The sequence below is a fragment of the Otolemur garnettii genome, unplaced genomic scaffold (genome assembly GCF_000181295.1).
Source record: "Otolemur garnettii isolate 467f Iridium unplaced genomic scaffold, OtoGar3 scaffold00073, whole genome shotgun sequence".
NCBI classification, from domain to species: Eukaryota; Metazoa; Chordata; class Mammalia; order Primates; family Galagidae; genus Otolemur; species Otolemur garnettii.
In genome coordinates, this window is record NW_003852468.1 from 7295951 (window position 1) to 7315282 (window position 19332).

Consider the following 19332-nt stretch of genomic DNA (forward strand, 5'->3'; position numbering starts at 1 on the left):
AGCCATGAACGCCACATCCCTCTTGTTGTATAGGTCTGTCAGAGCTTTTGGATGACCAAGTGCATTGTCGATGAGCAATGATGTTTTTAAATGAATCTTTTTTTCTGAGTCGTAGGTCTTAACAGTGGGCTTAAAAGATTCAGTAAACCATGCCGTAAACAGATACGCTGTTATCAAGACTTTGTTGTTCCATTTATAGAGCACAGGCAGAGTAGATTTAGCATAATTCTTAAGGGCCCTAAGATTTTCAGAATGGTAAGTGAGCATTGGTTTCAATTTAGGGGCTGTGCCCCTATCAAGAGAGTCAGCCTATCCTTTGAAGCTTTGAAGCCAAGCATTGATTTCTCCTCTAGCTGTGTAAGTCCTAGGTGTCATCGTCTTCCAGTAGGAGACTGTTTCTTGTACACTGAAAATCTGTTTGGTGTGTTCACATTCGTCCTCTCAGCTGGGTCATCTGTATACCTCACTGCAGCTTCTACATCAGCCCTTGCCGCTCTACTTACTTTTGTGTTGGAGACAGCCTCTTTCCTTAACCCCCATGAACCAATTTCCACTAGCTTCAGGCTTTTCTTCTGTGGGTTCCTCTTTCAGCCTTCATATAATTGAAGAGAACCAGGGCCTTACTCTGGATTAGGCTCTGGCTTAAGGAATTGTTGTGGCTGGTTTGATCTTCTGTCCAGACCTCCCTATCAGCAGTAAGGCTGTTTTGCTTTCTTACCATTTGTATGTCCACCGGAGTAACACTTTTAATTTCCTTCAAGAACTTTTCCTTTGCATTCACAACTTTGCTAACTGTTTGACACAGGAGGTTTAGCTTTAGGCCTGTCTCAGCTTTTGGCATTCCTCCCTCCATAAGTTTCATCATTTCTAGCTTCAGATGTGAAGCGAGAGATGTGTGACTTTTCCTTTCCCCTGAGCACCTAGAGGCCATTGTAGAGTTAGTAATTGTCCTAATTTCAATATTGTTGTGTCTCAGGAAATAGGAAAACCCAAGGAGGGGAATAGCTGTTCAGTGGAAGCGTCAAAACATGCACAACATTTACTGATTAAGTTTGCCGCCTGACACTGATGCAGTTCACGGTGCCTCAAAACGGTGACAATAGTAACATCACTGATCAAGGACTACGCATCTCTATAACAGATATAATAAAATACCACGAGAATTTCCGAGATGTGACAGTGAGGCATGAAGTGAGCACGTGCTGTTAGAAAAATGGCACCAGAAGACTTGCTTGGGGCAGGGCGGCCACAAACCTTCAATTTGAAAAAAACACAGTGTCTGCAAGGCTCAATAAAGGGGAGCGCAATGAAACAAGGTGTGCCTGTGTTTAGCTTGAAATATAACGTGTGGATTGGATTCCACCTTAATAGAAGTATTTACCGAGCCTACTATGTTCAGAGTTCTGGGAGTCTAGAAGAAATTAATCCCCACCCTTAAAGAGATTATGCCCCATCTTATTCACTTGAAGTCAACTCTGTTTATTGAGCTCCTGTCTGGGGCTCGCTGGGGGTGGGATAAGGAAGAGAAGCTGAGTTAGCCAGCCTCTGCCCCCAGGGCCTGACAGCCTGTTAAGGAAAAGAGCTGTATACAGAAACGACTCTAAGTCTGGCCATAGTAACAGCTCTAATACAAAGTCAAACAGCATCCACCTGTGAACGGAATGTTTCCAGAATTTGCACATTTGCTTAGGCTGCTATTTCAATTACTTTCCTTTATAAGCAGTAGGAGAGGCAACCTTGGTGTTCCCCAAGCTGGCCGGGAGGTAGGGGGGATGATGCTTGAGATGAACGCAAGATGACAGACATTGCACAAAGTGGACAGTCGAGAGTCAACCCTGAAGCCATCTCTCCCTCTGACCTGGCAGCTTTCTCACGACCATTCTTTTCTCTTCTTCCGTCTTTGTCCCTTCCGTGTGCCCCCTCTTCCAACACCCTCACCTGCTTCTCCCCGCCTCTGTCTGTCTCTGTCCCTCCCTGCCTGGCTCATGCCGAGGGCAGGCAGCTCTGTCAGCCTCCTCGCAGTGGTAGTTATTGTGTGTGGCGTGGCCCTGGTGGCAGTTTTTCTCTTTCTCTTTTGGAAGCTGTGCTGGATGCCCTGGAGGAACAAGGAGACCTCCAGTCCCTCCTCTGCTAACCCCACCTTGGAGGCCCTCCAGAGCCCCAGCTCCAGAGGCACCATGGCAGACAAGCTGAAGGACCCAAGCGCCCTGGGCTTCTTGGAGGCGGCTGTGAAGATCAGCCACACGTCCCCAGACATCCCAGCCGAGGTGCAGATGTCGGTGAAGGAGCACATCATGCGTCACACGCGGCTGCAGCGACAAACCACAGAGCCAGCGTCATCCACCAGGTGAGGCGTGGACCCTTCCCTAACACCATCCACCCATATCCAAACTACCCTGTTTAATACAATCATGAGATTCCAGCCTGGGAAGATCAGAGACAGAAAGAATAACACATATCCTTTGACTGAAAAATATGTCAGATGATGTGATCTATGATGGGCGATCCACTAGGAAGTGGCCATGGGGAAAGAGTTCACGAAAGGAAAACCTTTGAGGTGTGTGATGTGCACTTAGGATGCGTGTGGTGTGGGAGGAATGGGAGAGAAGTGGAAGGGAGTGTTGGGTGTTTGGAAGGAAAGGCTTCAGGCAGAGAGAAGAGAATATGCAAAGGCTCAGAGGCACAAAAGTTCATGGTGTGCTCGGGGATGTGCTGGTGAAGCCTCATAGCTGGAGTCTGCCGCGTGGGGAGATGAGGCGAGAGTCCCAGTAGCTGGACGATGAAGATTCTTTTAAAACTTTTCAAGTTCTGTGCATGACAGCAGCTGTACATATGTCATCCTTGAACTGAAAACAGCAACAGGAAGCACATCACGACAAAACCCCGCACTAAATTCAGAAACAGCATTGTATTAACGCAAAACTTAGGGCCCTGATGGATTCCCGGGTCCCTGCAATATCTCTCCAGGCTCCCAGGGGACCAACAAAAGGAAAGCAGGCCCCGTCTTCAGACTGGAGACGGGGAGTGAAAGAACTTGGGATCACATTGACAGAGGTTGGCTTTGGGGCTGTTGCTTACCTTCCCTGAGCCTCACTTTTCCCAACTGTAAAATAGGGCTAATAACTTTTATAAGGTTGTTGTGCGGAGCCAGTGATAGAATCCATGTGATGACAAGAGCTGACATGTAATGTCATTTATTATACACCTGACCCTGAACTAAGTACTTTACGTGCTTTAGTTCACTTCACCCGCACAGCAGTCCTATGCAATTGCTATTTTTATAGTACAGGAAGATTGAATAACATGCCCAAGATCATATAGGCAGAAAGTGGCAGCGCCAGAATTAACTGATGCAATCTGGACTTTGAAGCCCAGGCTTTTGACCACTCCACTGCCTGCCATATAGCAAGTCCTCAATAAATGGTGGTAGGGTGATGCTGGTGATGAAGGGAGTGCCACACTGAGGGTAAGACAAGATGGTCATCTCCCTGAGGGAATTTATGGCTTAATGAGGAAATTAGCGTCAAGTCTCCTAGGAAAGAAACCTAGAAAGCAAGTAACAGAAAAGCAGGAAGAATGATGATAGCAATGGCTAACATTTATTGAGCTTTCTCTGTACCAGGCACCATTCCAGCTTCTTTACATATATTAAGACATATAATGCTCTCAACACCCTTGCACGCAGAGCACGTGCAAAGGAAAAATGGGCTCAACCAAGGATAGGATGAACCAGGGTCGCCAGCACTGCCCTCCCCCGACCATGCTCTCTCTGTCCCCTCCTGCCCTCCACCAGGCACACGTCCTTCAAGCGCCACCTGCCTCGGCAGATGCACGTCTCCAGCGTAGATTACGGCAATGAGCTGCCGCCGGCAGCCGAGCAGCCCACCAGCATCGGCCGCATCAAGCCTGAGCTGTACAAGCAGAAGTCAGTGGATGGGGACGACGCCAAGTCCGAGGCCACCAAGAGCTGCGGGAAGATCAACTTCAGCCTGCGCTACGACTATGAGACCGAGACCCTGATCGTGCGCATCCTGAAGGCCTTCGACCTTCCTGCCAAGGACTTCTGTGGAAGCTCCGACCCTTACGTCAAGATCTACCTCCTGCCCGACCGCAAGTGCAAGCTGCAGACCCGGGTGCACCGCAAGACCCTGAACCCCACCTTTGACGAGAACTTCCACTTCCCTGTGCCCTACGAGGAGCTGGCTGACCGCAAGCTGCACCTCAGCGTCTTCGACTTCGACCGCTTCTCCCGCCACGACATGATCGGTGAGGTCATCCTGGACAACCTCTTTGAGGCCTCTGACCTGTCCCGGGAGACTTCCATCTGGAAGGACATCCAGTATGCCACGACTGTGAGTACGCTCTGTTCCCTTGGCTTCTAGAGAATTTGCAGTTCTGAGTCAGGTGGGACGTGTCCCCAGCCCCTTCCCCCCTAGAGACAAATAGGTCTTTGTCCTTTAGGATGTGAAGAGGGATTCTGGAAACTGCCTGATGGCCTTGCCTGCCCTGGGAAGGTCCTTGCACTCTGCCCCTGGTTGGGGTGGTAGACAGCAGAGCTTCCATGGGGATGGGAAGGGAAGGGAATTTTATCCATGACTTTTTTTGTTGGGTTTTTGGTGGTTTTGTTTTGAGACAGAATCTCACTCTGTCACTCTTGGTAGAGTGCTATGGTGTCATCACAGCTCACAGCAACCAAACTCTGAGTTCAAGCAATCATGCCTCAGCCTCCCTAGTAGCTAGGACTACAGGTGCCCACCACAACACCCAGCTAATTTTTTCTATTTTTAATAGAGACAGGGTCTCGCTCTTGCACTTGAGGCTGGTCTCAAACTCCTAAGCTCAAGGGATCCTCCCACCTCAGCCTTCCAGAATGCTAGGTATACAGGTGTGAGCCATAACGCCTGGGCTATCTGGGGCTTCTGAGTGGCTGTTCTGAGGTGGTTCTTCCTATCTACTGGGCCTCAGTTTTGCTGCCTATGAAATTATGCTACCTGTCCCTTTGCTCACGGGTAAGGGTTGGGCCAGGCCTGTGGACTGAATCAGACAGCAACATCTCCTGTGCTGTTAGAAGCTTTGAAAAGACCAAGGTCAAGCGATACCAATCAGGATGAACTAAGCTATGCTTCAGCAACACTCTTAGGATTTTGTGGATTAAGACAATTGAAGTTTATGTTTTGTTTATTTTACGTGAGCTCTGCAGCTTGGCTGGGGGCCCTACTCCACCCAGTACCCAGGGATCCAAGCCAACAGAGGCTCCATGTGGACACGGGCTCCCAGAGTTGAGTAAACATCAGGGGAAGAGGATGTGACATATCATGTGCTATTTCTTAAAGCTGCCATGCCCAAGCCACCCATGTCTCTTCTACTCACATTTCATTAGCCAAAGCAAGACACATTGCAACTACTACTATCAAGGGGCAGGGGCTGAACAATCCTGCCACGTGCCCAGAAGGACATCTGCAGACCTAATGACCTAACAACACCACCAACACACTGCAGAGTCCCTTCTCTTAGGCTTTGTCTTCCTGGTGCAGACTGGGGATGGGGGAGGCTGTCCCAGAGGGAGATGCAGCTATTCCACACATGAGAGCTGAGCTGGTCACGACCAACTAGAATTAACCAGGGACAGTTTCAAAGAGCAAAGACTCAGGCTGGCTTTGAAGAGAAGGGAGGGCAGATTTGGCAGAGAGGGTACGTCCAGAGCCCTTTGGTTTGGCGTAGATGATGTGTGTAGCCCGTGGGGTAGAGAAAGCTGTGTAACTGTGGCCCGCAGGAGTAGCTGGTGTACCTCTCTCTAAGCCCATCTAACCAACGAGGAGCTCACAGGGCTGTTTCCCCTAAGCCCCAGGGGCCTCATGTCTAACCGGTTGAGTCTTCCCGGGTATTTCTTGCACCATATCTGTCAGAGGTGACCCACTCTGCCTGCAGACCCCCTTTGGACAGGTAGTACTCAATTATCCCTGGGTTGAATTTTTGAGGAGAGAGCCTTGGAAAATTAGCCCGCCCTGGTGGGCAAAGGGTACAAATCTTGATTTGTTCAAAAAGAGAGAGCTTGGTGGGGTCCACTTCCATCCTAGGAAAGGTCTCTGGGACACCCCATTGTCATAGCTCATGCTGACTTTGACCAGTCAAGTGACATGTCTCAATGCCACCCTACCTGTGCATTCCTGAAATGCCATCCCTAAGAACAGCACGAGCAGCCGGCCAGCAGACGGGGCGGGCAGGGCAGACGGGGCGGGCAGACGGGGCGGGCAGACGGGGCGGGCAGACGGGGTGGATCAGAACAGCAGCTGTGCGCCACCCCAGGCCCAGAAGCTCCACTCTATAAATCACTGTGAAGTTTACATCTGGTGTAGCTTGTCCCTTGTGGTCTCATAAGGCAGCAGTTTCATTATGGTGGCTGTGTAGGTAGCAAAAAGCAACTCTGTCCTCACAGTGAGGCCATGGCCCAGATAGGCAGGTGAGGACCAGAGTCTATGGGAAACAGAGCTCAGCTCAGCCCTCCTAGGAGCCTCTTTGCTTCCTGCCAGAGTCCCCACCTTCCTATCCTGTGCCTTTAGCTTCAGACCTAAGTTCCAAGATGGAAATTTTCAGACCCTAGTGCTGCTGTGGATCTCCCTGCCCCAGTCCCATGCCCACTCCGAGCCCAGCTTCCCAAAGAGGCAGATCAACCCAAGAGCACCACACAAATCACCTCACCCCCATCATCCTCAGTCAATATGCCCATAGTCTTCCTCCATCTCTTCCTCCTAGGAACACTGGGCCAGTCATAGGGTGGGGGGTGGTGAGGGTAAGGCTGGGATAGAAAATCGCCTCTTTGACAAAAGCATAATCTAATCACAGAGACAAGCAATGTCCTCGCAGTCTCTGGCAATGCAGGGCAGCCAGTGATACGTACTGTCTGCAGTTACAAGATCCCTGAGCATTAGACAGCTGGGAAGGAGATGAGCAGAATTAAACTAGGTGGGGAAGGACTTGGACAGATAACTCGATAGGCTCAGAGGAAGAGGAAGCATTCTAGCCAGGAGCAGAGGGAGTCCAGGCCCAGGCGTTTCCAAAGCTGCAGAGCTGAGGACCATGCTCAGACACCTGGCCTCACTCATAGAGCTGGACAGTCCTCTTCTGGTGAGTCCCCTGGGTCCCTACACCCTCAGGCGTGGTTCTCAGGTGCAGGCTCATCACCCTGGCAAGCAAGAACTCAAGCAAAGGAGAGGGAAGAGATGCAGGAGAGCTGGTGTGTTTACCTTTTGTATGGTGCTGACTACAAAATTTAATTATTTGGGGGCCAGGGAGTCCCAAGTCACAGTCAGAGCAGTCCATGTATATGAAATCAATCCTGTGGCTGGCGCAGGCAGGGGAAGTACAGATGAGCACAGTTGACAGTGGGCTCCTGTCTCTCCCACGTGCCAGATTCCATTCCCAGAGCTGCCCTTTGGACCTGAGCTAAGGACCCCCGGCAGCTCCCCTGCCTGAACTTCCTGCCTTTGCCCACCAGGTTCCTTCTGTCAGGCAGGCCTGTCCCCCTTCTCTGCCTGGCCCAAACCAATCCACCGTTCAGAGCCTGCCCAAAGCTGTCCTCTTCATGGCCTTCCGGTTTCACAGCAACCCGATATATTCTCCGGGTCCCTCAGTTATGTCCTGAATCACATTCTGTCTTGTAAAGGCCCCCAACGGCTCGGGAATGCCTATGTCCTGCATTGGACTTTCTCTTATATTTTCCCTCAGGGCTGAGTGTAGGAACCTGGCGTATTCATGTCATGGATAAGTGACCAATGGCTTACTTAATTTAATTAAAACTTATGTCAACACCCAAGGAAAGGATTATTAAAGAAGCAGTTGGAGTTGGGGGTTGGGGGGCCAGTTAACCTGGGACGGCTTCCTGGAAGAGAAGCCTAAGCAGTATTTTGAAAATGGGTATTGCCAACTTGGTGAGGAGAGACCAGTCTGGGCATCCATTCAGGGGTGTGAATGAAATAGACGGTTTGAGTCTGGGGTGGTCAAGAATAACCAGTCAGATCAGGTACTCTGGACCAAAGCAGAGGGTGACCCACAGGCTGTGCAGAAGGAGAGGGGTGGTGAGAAAGGGGCCTCAGGAGCCTGCTCTGTGGTCACACTAAGTGTAGTGAATGGTGCCCCTGTTGTTTTGAAAGAGCCACGTCTGAAGCATTTTTCTGTTGTTTTCTCACAGCCACTGAACCTGAGCTTCAGGGCTATGAAGGGGAGGTACACACCCGAGGAGTGTAGCTCTTTGTTAATGGCAAATCTTAAGCCACATGGACACTCACTCCCCCCAGGCTGGGTTGTTCTGAAGAGAAGTCTGCCTGCCCTGTGCCCCACTGGCTGGAGGGCAGCTAGAGGCCTCTGGGATTCCACTGAATCAAGCAACATAGGCCTAGGAGGGAAATCTTGGGAGTTCATTGCATCCATTCTAGCCCTGGACAGGGCTGCCCCAAGCTCCACTGCCTTTCCTCCTGCCTGGCTTGCCTAAGGGCCCCTGCTGGTGTCCGAAGCATTCACAGGGATTTGCCACTGTGTATCCAGCCAGAGCTTCAACTGGCGAAAATCACCCTGCTCTTCCGTCCCCCATCTCCTGCCCCCAGTCTCATTATTTCTATATAAAGCTGTAGATTTATCATTATAATAGAGCTGCCGTCACCAGGGTTTGCTAACATCTCTGTAATCTTGTAGTTATTGCTACAGAGGCCTCAGACCTCAGTGCACACAACTATTCCCTTCACTGTACCGGCTCCTTCGCTGCAGTGGGAAGCGAAGGCTGTAATTGGGGCCATAAATATGTGCTGTGCTTGGTGCACTAATGGACTCGGTCATCTTCCTGCCTCACTAGGTCCCCACCAGGTCAGAGTGTGCTGTGTTCGTGTATGTCTATGTGTGTGCCTGTGAGTGAGTGTGCCTGCGTGCATTTGTGCATGTGTGCATGTGTTTGGGGGGGTGACGGAGGACACCATATACTTCCAGGCGCCTGGATGTAGGTCTGCGGGGGAGAAGAGAGGATATATGTCATTAAATAGCCACTCCCCTGGGAATGGGCAGAGCTGTATAGAAAGAAAGAGCTCAGGCCTTGGTGCCAAACAAACCTGTGTTGTATTCTAGTTTCTATATTTTCTAGCTTTCAAACCTTGAGACGTTATCCTAACTGGGTCTCAGTTTTAAGATCAGCAAAATGGGGATAATAATGGCAGCCAGCTCCTCATGGTATCACATGTAGCAAGTGAAACAAAACATGAGCTACCTAGAGTGGCCCCGACCCAGAGCAGTCTGCCAAGCCCTGGTCCCCTGCTGCCCGCCTGCTGGCTCAGCCTGGGGGTCACCTCTGTACCACTCCGGGGTTCCACCTTCCCTTTGCCTCCATGCCAGCTATTCTGACTGGCTGTTTACCGGTCTTCTTTTATTTCTTTTCTTAGCTATGCCATGTGTGACTTTGGAAAGTGATTTCCCCTCTCTGGGCTGCATTTTCCTTGGTGTTAAGCCATCTCCCTAATTCTGAGAATCTCAGCTTCTCCCATGGAGAAGTTCTTGGCCCTCTTGCTGTCACAGAGCAGAGCGCCCCAGTCCCTGGGGTCACCATAGCAGAGGCCTAAACCAGAGAACGAGAGGCCACTGGACAGAATGTCCAGACATCCCCACTTCTACCTTAAATGCCAGTAGAGTCTGTCCTCACTTCAAGCCCCGGGGGATTGTCCCCTAGGAGATTTCTGCCACGGGGGACACCCCACCACCCACCCTTATCCCTCCTTGTTCGATGAGCCACAGTCCCATGTGGGCACTCAGCCCTTCCGGTCTGGCCTCTTTCAGATCCCCATTTACTGGCCACATGTGGGCTGCTATTAACAAGCCCCTACTAAGGTCCAGGAGCATGATCTACTCCATCACATTTCATCCTCACCACAACCCTATGATGGTCTGCTACATGTAAAGAAAGAAAAAGGTTTGAGGTTAAGTGATCCAATGTCACCCAGAGAGAAAGTGGTAGAGCCAAGATTTGAACCTCAGTCTTCAACAGAACCCATGATCCTTATGTGGACAGAAAATAGGCCCTGAAACTATGCCGCTCTTCAAGGAGTTCAGAAGAGTGTGTTTTGTTTTATGTTGTTTTGTGTATGGGCTGGTTGCATTCCCTCATTCGTCTCAAAAGCTGCTCGTTTGGGAGCAGGTTTTGCTCTGACCCTTGGATTCCTTTACCTTTTAACCAATATTCATTCCCTAAACACTGGGTCTGACATTCATCCTCTTTCACTTAATAGATAGTTGTTGAGTGCCAACTATGTGCTGGTCAGTGCATCACTGAGCACTTGTTAAATACAGAGCCTTGGGCTGGGCTGTGCCTTTGTGGAGGGCAAAGAAAGAGCCCTCCATATCAGAGTCCACAGACCCAGAACCCCCAAGCCCCCCTACCCAGGACACGCACTCAGGGACAGAACAGTTCAGGACACTTGCAATACAGCTATGTAGTCTGCTGTACCCCAAGTCAGGTGCAGAAGTGTTGAGGAAAAAAGAAGAAAAGAAATCAGAGCCAGATGAGATTGCTTTGGAAAACTTTCTAGAAAAGAAGATTTTTAGGCCAAGCTTTGATGACAGGAAGGACGGGGAGTGACAGAAGACTCAGGGGTAGGGGAGTATGTTTCTCTATCTTCTTTGTATTGGGGGAAGGATCTAGAGAGAACTTCCCTTTTTTGTGTGTAATAATTACTTGTGGTATGGATACTATACCCCAGGTGCCAGGCTGGAGTCCAACTTCAACTCCAGCCCTGCTCTCAAGGCCTCAGGGTCTGACTGGGGAGGCAGGAAAGCAGCTCTGTTGTTCTGGGGACACACAGGTCCTCGCTGGCCCTGCATGTCAAGGGAAGGCAATAAAATTTTCTTTGCCAGAAAATACTTCAGTTGCATGTTCTTCTCACACCCACATACTTAAGTCAAATGAGACCTAAGAGCAGCCACAAAAGGCTTTTTCAAGTAGAGCAGAGAATCGGCTTATTGATCCACTATGAGTCATTAAACTACCCTGGGATGAAGCCTTCCAAAGGCACATTGACCAGCAGCTTGATGCAAAGTCTTCTAAGTGTCCACTTGGAAGTCAGGCTCCCGCGTCGTTCTGGGAGACCTGGGAGGCAGGCAGGAGCGAGAGGGAAGTGTCCTGGATCTTCATCCACTACAGGCATCTTCAGTGAGCCTGCCAAGAACATACGTGGGTTCTAGAACAACTGGGCATTGAAGAGACAGATATAGTCCCCGCTTTCAAGGAGCTTACAGTTGAACAGGGCTTTCAGAGCAAGTAAAATTGTAATGAAAGGAACACAATTATTTAAATTGCATTAAAAGGAAAAAAAGGGGAGATAGAGGTGATTATTGAAGCTAGGAGAGTGAATGAATAGGATGAGGGATGCAGGAGGCAAAAGGAGAATTCCAGAACCAGAACTGAGCTTTGGGGAATACCCACAGCCCGATGAAGGAGAAGAGCAGAGAGGGGTTCCAGGAGAAAGGGAACCGAGGAAGTTACAAGAGGAACAGTTCGAGAACTGTTTGATTCAGCAGTTATCTGTCTGAGCATGGGCCAGGGACCCAGCATAGTCCTGGCACTGAGGATTCTGTAGTCAACAAAGTCTCCGCTCTCATGGGGCTGACACTCCAGCAGAGGAAGGCAAGTGGCTCACTTAAGATATATAGTGTGTCTGAGAGTGATGAATGGCAGGGAGAAGTTAAAGCTGGGGAGTGTGATAGGAGTGGAAGGATTGGGAAGGGTGAGTTGAAGGCAGATTGTAGGGTAAAACAGGGTGGGCAGGGAGACCTCCCTGAAGGGCACCATTTGAGTAGACCTGATGGAAAAGAAGGAGTGAACCGTGCAGATATCTGGAGGAGGAGAGGTCCAGGCAGAGAGAAAGAAATACAAGGACCGTGGGGTGGTCAAGGCACCTGGCTTGACCAAAAAGCAGCAGGGGGCCAATGTGGCTGAAGCAGAAAAGGAGCTGGGGAGGGGAAAGGGCAGAAGATAAAGTGAGAGAGGCAAAGGGTCAGGAGAGGTTAATAAGGCTCCACAACTAAAAGTTTAGTTTTGCAGCAAGCCTGAGTAGCCCTTTTCCTGCCAGGCTCTGATAAGACTAGTGGATCCAATCAGAGCAAAGGCAGGGCAGTCAGTAGGAAGCCTTTGTCATAGAAAAGAGTGTCTTGAACAAGGATGGTGATGGAGATGTAAGATGTGGCTAATTTCTGACCATATTTTGAGAGTACAACCAGCAGTATTGGCTGACAGGTGGGTGGAGGATATAAGTGTAGAGAAAGAGAAGAAGAATCAAGATTTTCAGCCTGAGCCACTCAGAATGGAATTGATTGAGTTGGGGAATCTTGGAGGAAGAACCCATTTGGGGAGGAAGATGAGGAGCTCAGATCTGGACAGTTATATTTGATTTATCTTTTGGACATCTAAGTGGAGATGTTGAGTAGGAAATTGGATGTAGAGTCCAGAGTCTAAGAGAGAGGACTTGGCTAAAAAACCAAATTTAGGCAATATCAGCATACAAATGGTGTTAATAGCCATGAGACCAATTCAGATCCCAGTGGGATTAAGTTTAGATGGAAGAGGACACAGGACTCTAATATTTGATATGGGGCCATGAGGGAAAATCACAAAGGAGACTGAAAACCAGCCCCAGTGAAATAGGAGGGGAGCCGGGAGGGTATGTGTCTCAAGAAACAATGACAGTGTTTCCAGGATCACAGAGGGAAGGATGTATGGTATCAGATGCTATGACCAATCAAGTAAAATGCAGGCTGAAAACGGACTGTTTTATTCAACATCAAGGAGACCATCACTAGCCCAGACAAGAGCCATTTTGTTGGGCCTGTTTAGGGAAGATCAGTTGTGGAAAATTGGGACATGGGGCTGTTGTTATTTTAGGGAAATTTTCTGGAGGGTGTAGCTCTTGAAATGCGACCTAAAGGCCTAGGAAGATGGGTTTGGCAGGGTGCCAGCCAGGCCATACCTTAGGGAAAAGCTGGGGTGGGGTGGGGGCAGGGGTTGAAGTCAGCAGCCCCAGCTGAAAGACCCCACATTCCATCAGGAATTTGCAGCAAGCCTGAGTAGCCCTAGAATTCTGCCATCAATCTCCAAGTGTCTGTATTCTCGCATACCTGCCCAGACCAGGATTGAAGCAGATCCAAGTGTCTGTATTCTCATATACCTGCCCAGACCAGGATTGAAGCAGAGAGGGAAAGCTTTCCAAAAGAGGCCAGCAGGGCAAATCAGGGTCAACAGAAGCCCCAGCAGGTGTGCCCGAGCCTGGGCGGCTTGCCCAAACCCAGAAGACTTCTCTCCAGGCCCGTGTGCACTCCTTTCATGAATAATACAGGAAGGCAGCCAGCCCTGTCACCTCTTTGAGCAACCCAAGTGAGCTCTGGCTGTGACCCTCCAGCTGCCTGACCTCCACCCACCTGAGTCAGAAGCCACTTGGGTGGTCAGCAGGGCTGTGAGGCTCCCTGTTAACCCGCTGCCCAGCAGGAGCAGTGGAGCTGCCTGGGTGTCTTTGCAGGAAGTTCATCTGCACCACTCCCTCAGGCCTGGCCTCATTATGCTCATTATTCTCCAGATTGCCTTGTCCCCTGCTTGTATCCCTCCCTTGGGAGCTGGTAGAAATGTCCATCCCCTTTCCCCAGCAGTCATGCCTCCCACCCTGGCTAATGCCTTGGGCAACTGGGTGGAAACTTCCCTTTGCTTCCTTCACTGAACAGGGGAAGAGGGGAAGAGGCTGGCTGCCTCCCTGGGAGGATTTCTTGGTCAGAGGGAACAGACATCAAGCCAGGAGCAGCTTCTACTCCAGAATAATAAAAGTGGCAGCCCTTGCCTCAGACTCATCCTATAGTGGCTAGGAGGAAACCAGGGAAGGGTGCACTGGGAGGTCCCTCTGTGCTCAAAGCTCAGACTCTGAGAATATGGCTCAATGTGTCTGGCTCCAAGTTCTGAAATCAAGAGGACTTTGACTTTTCTGGGACTGCTCCATAAACCAACTCTCCCCCAGAAAAGGACTGCTGAAAACCCATCAAGAACCCAGAAGAGGAAAAGAGGTTTAGGGTCCAAGCTCTATCCCATGTGCAGCCTTCACCAGGGTCCTCTGTGCTTGGTCCAGGAGTCGGGTCACACACTCCTAAAGCTGAGTGACAGCCTGTTCCCCCCACCCCATCATAGGTGAGAACTCCAAGTCCACAACCTTTTCCTTCTGCAGCAGTGATGAGTGTGCACCAACCCTCCACACCTTTCACTTGGGTCAGTTGGGACCCGTAGCTGTTTTTGGGTCCATGGGTTAAAGGTTTCCCATGTGGTGCTGGAAAACAAAGCTAATCAGTCCAGCCAGGGCTATGACCCAGCTATAAGCAGAGTTGCTCAGCTCTGCTGGCCTTGGGTTTTCTTCCTGAAGTCATTTCTAAACTTGGCCTTTCACAATAGGTCCTTCTCCATGGCTTCCAAGGAAATGGCTTTACAAAGCTGCCGGAGGCCCAGACAGTGGAGACAGTGCCACTCTCACCCTGACAAGCTCCCTAGCATCCAGACAGCCCCACTGCCCACTCAGGCTAGCTTCCTGCAGACCTGTCTCCCTCTGCAGCCAGACCACAGCTTGCTATGTCACAGAGACAGTGGGCAAGCCAACCCTGGCCTGCCCCTGGCCCAACATGTCCCTCATTAGTATGCTGTGCCTCTTGATGGTACAAATATATAATCTTTCTCTTACAAGAGAATGAATGGGAAATCATTAGGTGACAAGCTTGTGCATCAACAAAAATCTGTTCCTCCGACACCGAGGCACTTCCTGTGCTGCCCCCCACCTGGCTGCAAAGAGCACAGGCATTTGTCTCATTGTTTCCATCGCCTGGTAACACACAGTGACACTCTCTCCTGGAGAGAGATTATTTGGTCACAAGGGAAGCAAAAGCCACATATCCCCTCCAGGCATTGTCACAGACATTTGAACTCCACGATTCATTCAGGGGGAAGGGACTGCACTGAGTTCCCTGGATCCACAGTGATATAGAGAGACGAGGGTCACGGGCTGTGACTGTGACCGGAGTAGCACCAGCTCGGGAGAACTGGAGCAGTTCCTGAGGAGTTTCTCACTGTCCTGCAGACCACAGGGTTGTGCCTCCATGTGGTCATGGCCTTGGGGAAGGTCAGAACTGGAAAGAGCCTCGGAGAGAATCTGGCCCAACCTCCTCCTGCCACAGATGAGCAAGTTGAGTTGAGAAAAGTCACACAGCTTGCTCGGGGTGGCTCAAGCAGTGAGTCAAGACAAATCTGGTCCCTGAAGCCAGTCTCATGAGAGCCCTTCTGCAGGCCTCCTTGTCTCAGGTTTTTATAGGGAATTCTCACATCCTGGTTTTCACTTACTCCTCCTGCCTTTCCTTCCCAGCCCCCTGCCCACTTGCTGCTTTCACTCTATACCCATCAACCTTTCTGTCCTGCAGAAAGAAAACCTGAGTCCAAGTCACAGGGCCCAGAGGAAAGACTACAGTCCCTCTGCCAAAATTTAGTCTCTTCCATGCAAGGAAGATCTACTGAGACTGGAAATAGGCAAGCCAACAGGCAGCACCAGCAAAAAAACCAAGGAGGAAAGAGGCCATCAATTAGCCTGAGCCAACTAACCCCTCACCCTAAACCACCCCATTGTACAGGAATGAATATTTATATCTTAGAGGGAGGTGGAGACAAAGCAGGACGTGGAATCCTAGGTCAGACTTACCCAGTTGCTAGCATATTTTTATGAGGTTTCTATGTCAGCAGAAATATAGAAAATGTGGTCTCTATAGCAGCCAGCCTCTCTTCCCTCCAGCCCCTCTTCCCTGCCAGCCTTCTGGCCACCTGGTCCTCATTCATCCTCATCAGTTGTCCCCTGTAGCCACATTTTCCTCTTTTATCTGAATTGACACCTATTAATTCTCCACAAATATTTAATATCTTCCTTTCTGGTCAAAGTCTCCAAGACTTTGAAGGTCTCCCAAGGGCTGCATCACAACCTGGGAGGGAGAGCTTTCTGTGAAGTCCACATGGCCTTGGAAAGAGGGAATTAGGGTAAGAAATAGCCCCTGGGATGGGAGGAGACAGGGAAAGACGTTCCAATATTCACCTCTCTCTGGCCAGCATAGGCTGGCCTTGCCCTTGGTCCTGATAGCCTGAGAAACACCAATGATTGCTTTGAAAGACTGTCCTTACAGATTTCTATCCTGCCAATGGTCTGGGCTTGACACAGCTTGGAGTTCAACAACATCTTTGACATGAGACTGGTTTCTCTAGGACTGGTTTTATATTTTCGTCACAAAGTATGCATCTGAGGGTAGTTTGGGGTGGGAGGGAGTGGGAATGAGATCAGGAAGAGGTGAGAGAACAGGACTCACCCCTAGGGAAATTTAGTTCTCTCCAGCCCCGGCCCGGCACAGTTCCAGCTCATCTTCCCACATTTGGAATGTGGTTTTAGTTGGAATTGACCAGCTTCTCCAGGAGCAGGGGGACCCTGAGACCCATGTGCTGCCTCTGCCAGGCTCCACCCTCCACAGACGGCAGTTGTGGTTTTAAATGGCATTTCTGTTCTATCTACCTTAGAACTGCTGTGACCACAGCCTTCTGTGCAGTGGAGTGGCCCCTCCTCAGGGGCTGGAGATGGGAGAAGCCCCTCTCTATCTCAGCTCCCCAGCTTAGAACAGGCCAGTCCACCTGCTGAAATGAGACCTGAGAAGGAGGCCCCAGCCAAGGATGGAGAAGGCCCACAGACAAATGTCAAGAAGCTTATCGCTTCATGGAAATGATGTGGGGAGCTGCTGGGGAAGAACCCAGGCAGGGGCCTGTACAAGCATCCCAGCGCTGTAGGGCCGGAGCCCAGTGGCTGAAGACTGAGGCCACTGTCATTTGCATTGTCTGTGGTTGTTTCCTTTTGTTCACCCTTAGCATTTAGAGATGTCCTTCCTTACATTGCCAGGCTGGTTCACAGATGCTGTGGGAACCAGGAGGAGGGTTCAGGGTTAGGATTCTAAAGAGAATAGAGGGACAGAGCGTGAAAGGACACCTAGAACCAAAAAGCAAACCCAACAGGACAAACGGGAAGACTGCAGAGAGAGCCTCAGCCACCCTCTCCACCCGGCCAGCCTTCTCCAGAGCCCCTCTCTGCTGCCCCAGAAAGGCTCTGTATTTGTTTGAATAAGGGAGGCATTCACAGCAGTTCTAAGGTAGGTGGAAAAGAAATGCCTCCTCTTTGTGAGGAGAGAGTACGAGGCTGTCCCTACCCGACTCCTGCTTGCATTCCAGAACAGCACTGGCTTGGGGCTCCTTCCCTGCGGGGCTGAGTGAGCCCGTCCCTCCTCAAGCCTTTGGTTGACTCATATCTTTGTAGTGACACATTGGACCATGTGCTAGGAACAGTCCTAACTTCCAGAGAGAAAAACAGCTCTGGTGGTGTGTCATGACAGCATGATAAGCATTTCCCTTGAAAAGTTGGGGACAGAGCTGGCTTTGTGACTTGAGGCACCTGCTTGAAAATGCCTCCCCCACATTGGCAGTGACTGGAGCTGAGTCACTCCTATGGGTCCCCTGTTAAGTGGTTCTGTGAGGGGCCCTGCCCAGTACTTCCCAGGATCAGCACCTCAGATGAATCAGCCAACAGTTGGCTGGGGAGTGGGCAGGAGGGGGCCCAGGGCAGTGAAGGCCTGCACCCAGGGGGCCCCGGGGGAGGGGAGTGTAGCTCAGGAGGACTCAAGCTAGCGAGCTGTTCTGGGAGGACAGCCCCTGAGCCGGCATTTTTCCAGTGAAAGGCTAGGGCTCCCAGGTGACTTTTATGGGGGAAATCGAGAGGACCAACCTAGTTGCATCAGGGCCCTTTTGGTTTGTTTAGGGAGAAAAAGAGGCCGGGGGAAAGGCAAGCAGCAAATGCCTCTGTAATTCCGAGTCTTGCTGACAGGGCTTTTTCTTTTCCTTTTTCTTTTTTAGGTAAATCCTATCCAAGACTGGGCAGTCACCCAGCTTTCTTTAGGGAGTGAGTGTTCCCTAAGGAAAAATATTCCCCCAACCCCAACTGGGAAGTTTTTACCAGAGAAACTTTGGCTGAACTCCTGTTCTCTCTTGCATGAGATAGGAACGGAGAATCTCAGCAGAGGCCCCTGCTGCCCACCTAGAGGCTGGCCAGCTGGAGCAGCCTGAGCGTCCAGCCACACGTGCGCGGGAAGCGCGTGGCGCTTGTTCCCACTCACTCTTGTTTCGTTGGCTTTTTATCCCTCCTCCTTCCCCTGAGGACTCCAGCCTCCCAGAGATGGACACGTTTTTGGACCCCCCAAGAAACTACGTTCTGAGGAGTCTTTGTGTCCTGAAGATTGTGTAGCTTATTAATACCAGTGTGGGTGGCTAGACCCCGAACACTCCTCGGGCATTGAGGAGGGAGGATGAAGGTTACCTCTTGGTGCCCTCACTGGGAAGCTGAGGCACGGATGAGGGAGTGGAACTGTTCAGGGCCACACGGTCGGCTCAGTGCTGTCAGTCGGGGCCCTCCGCAAGGGATGCGAGTCCCAGAGCAGCCATGGAGCCAGCCCTTAACCTGCAGGTGGGCAGGGTGGGAGTGGGAGACCAGGGCTTGAAGCCTGCCCCTGCCAGGTGCCTCCAACAAACCACGTTGCCTCTCTATTTCCTCCTTAGTAAAATATGGAAAATAATCTCTATCACAGCCTTCTGATTAGGATGCAATAAAGTTTTTTTGAGACAAAGGGCCTTAGCTTCTTGCCACAGTTTTGCTCCTGAATCTAACACCAATAACACCTAATATGTTTATAAGGAAATTTCCAGCCAGGTATGGTGGCTCATGCCTGTAACTCCTGAACCTAATACCAATAACACCTAATATGTTTATAAGGAAATTTCCAACCAGGCATGGTTGCTCACGCCTGTAATCCCAGCATCTGGGGAGACTGAGGCTGGAGGATCACTTAAGTTCAGGGGTTTGAGACCAGCCTGAGAAATAGCTCAGAGACCCTGTCTCTACTAAAATTAGCCAGGCATAGTGGGCCTATAGTTCCAGCTACTTAGGTAGCTGAGGCAGGAGAATCGTTTAAGCCCAGGTGTCTGAGGTTGCTAAGTTATGACGACACCACTGCACTTTAGCCTGAGCAACAGAATGAGATTTTGTCTCAAAAAATAAAATTAGATAATAAAATAAAAAGTTTTAAAAAATTTTCAAGGACATTTCTCTCATTTAATGTCCTCGATACAGGAAGAAATCAGTATTTCCATTTTATAGGTAAGGAAAACTGAGGAAATTCCTTGAAGTCATACCGTTTTTTTTTTTTTTTTTTTTTTGA

General features: G+C 50.3%; 1 protein-coding gene across 2 annotated transcripts in view; it reads left to right on the forward strand.

Moving 5' to 3' along the window:
- Positions 1-2075: 2075 nt before the first annotated feature.
- SYT6 (synaptotagmin 6) overlaps positions 2076-19332 on the forward strand; it is a 47877-nt gene continuing 30620 nt past the window's right edge. For both annotated transcript variants that reach the window (XM_023515502.1, XM_012807639.1), the window contains exons 1-2: positions 2076-2347; positions 3794-4352. In XM_023515502.1, the coding sequence (XP_023371270.1) occupies positions 2091-2347; positions 3794-4352 (816 nt within the window). In that variant the 5' untranslated portion in view covers positions 2076-2090. The remainder of the gene's footprint in view (positions 2348-3793; positions 4353-19332) is intronic.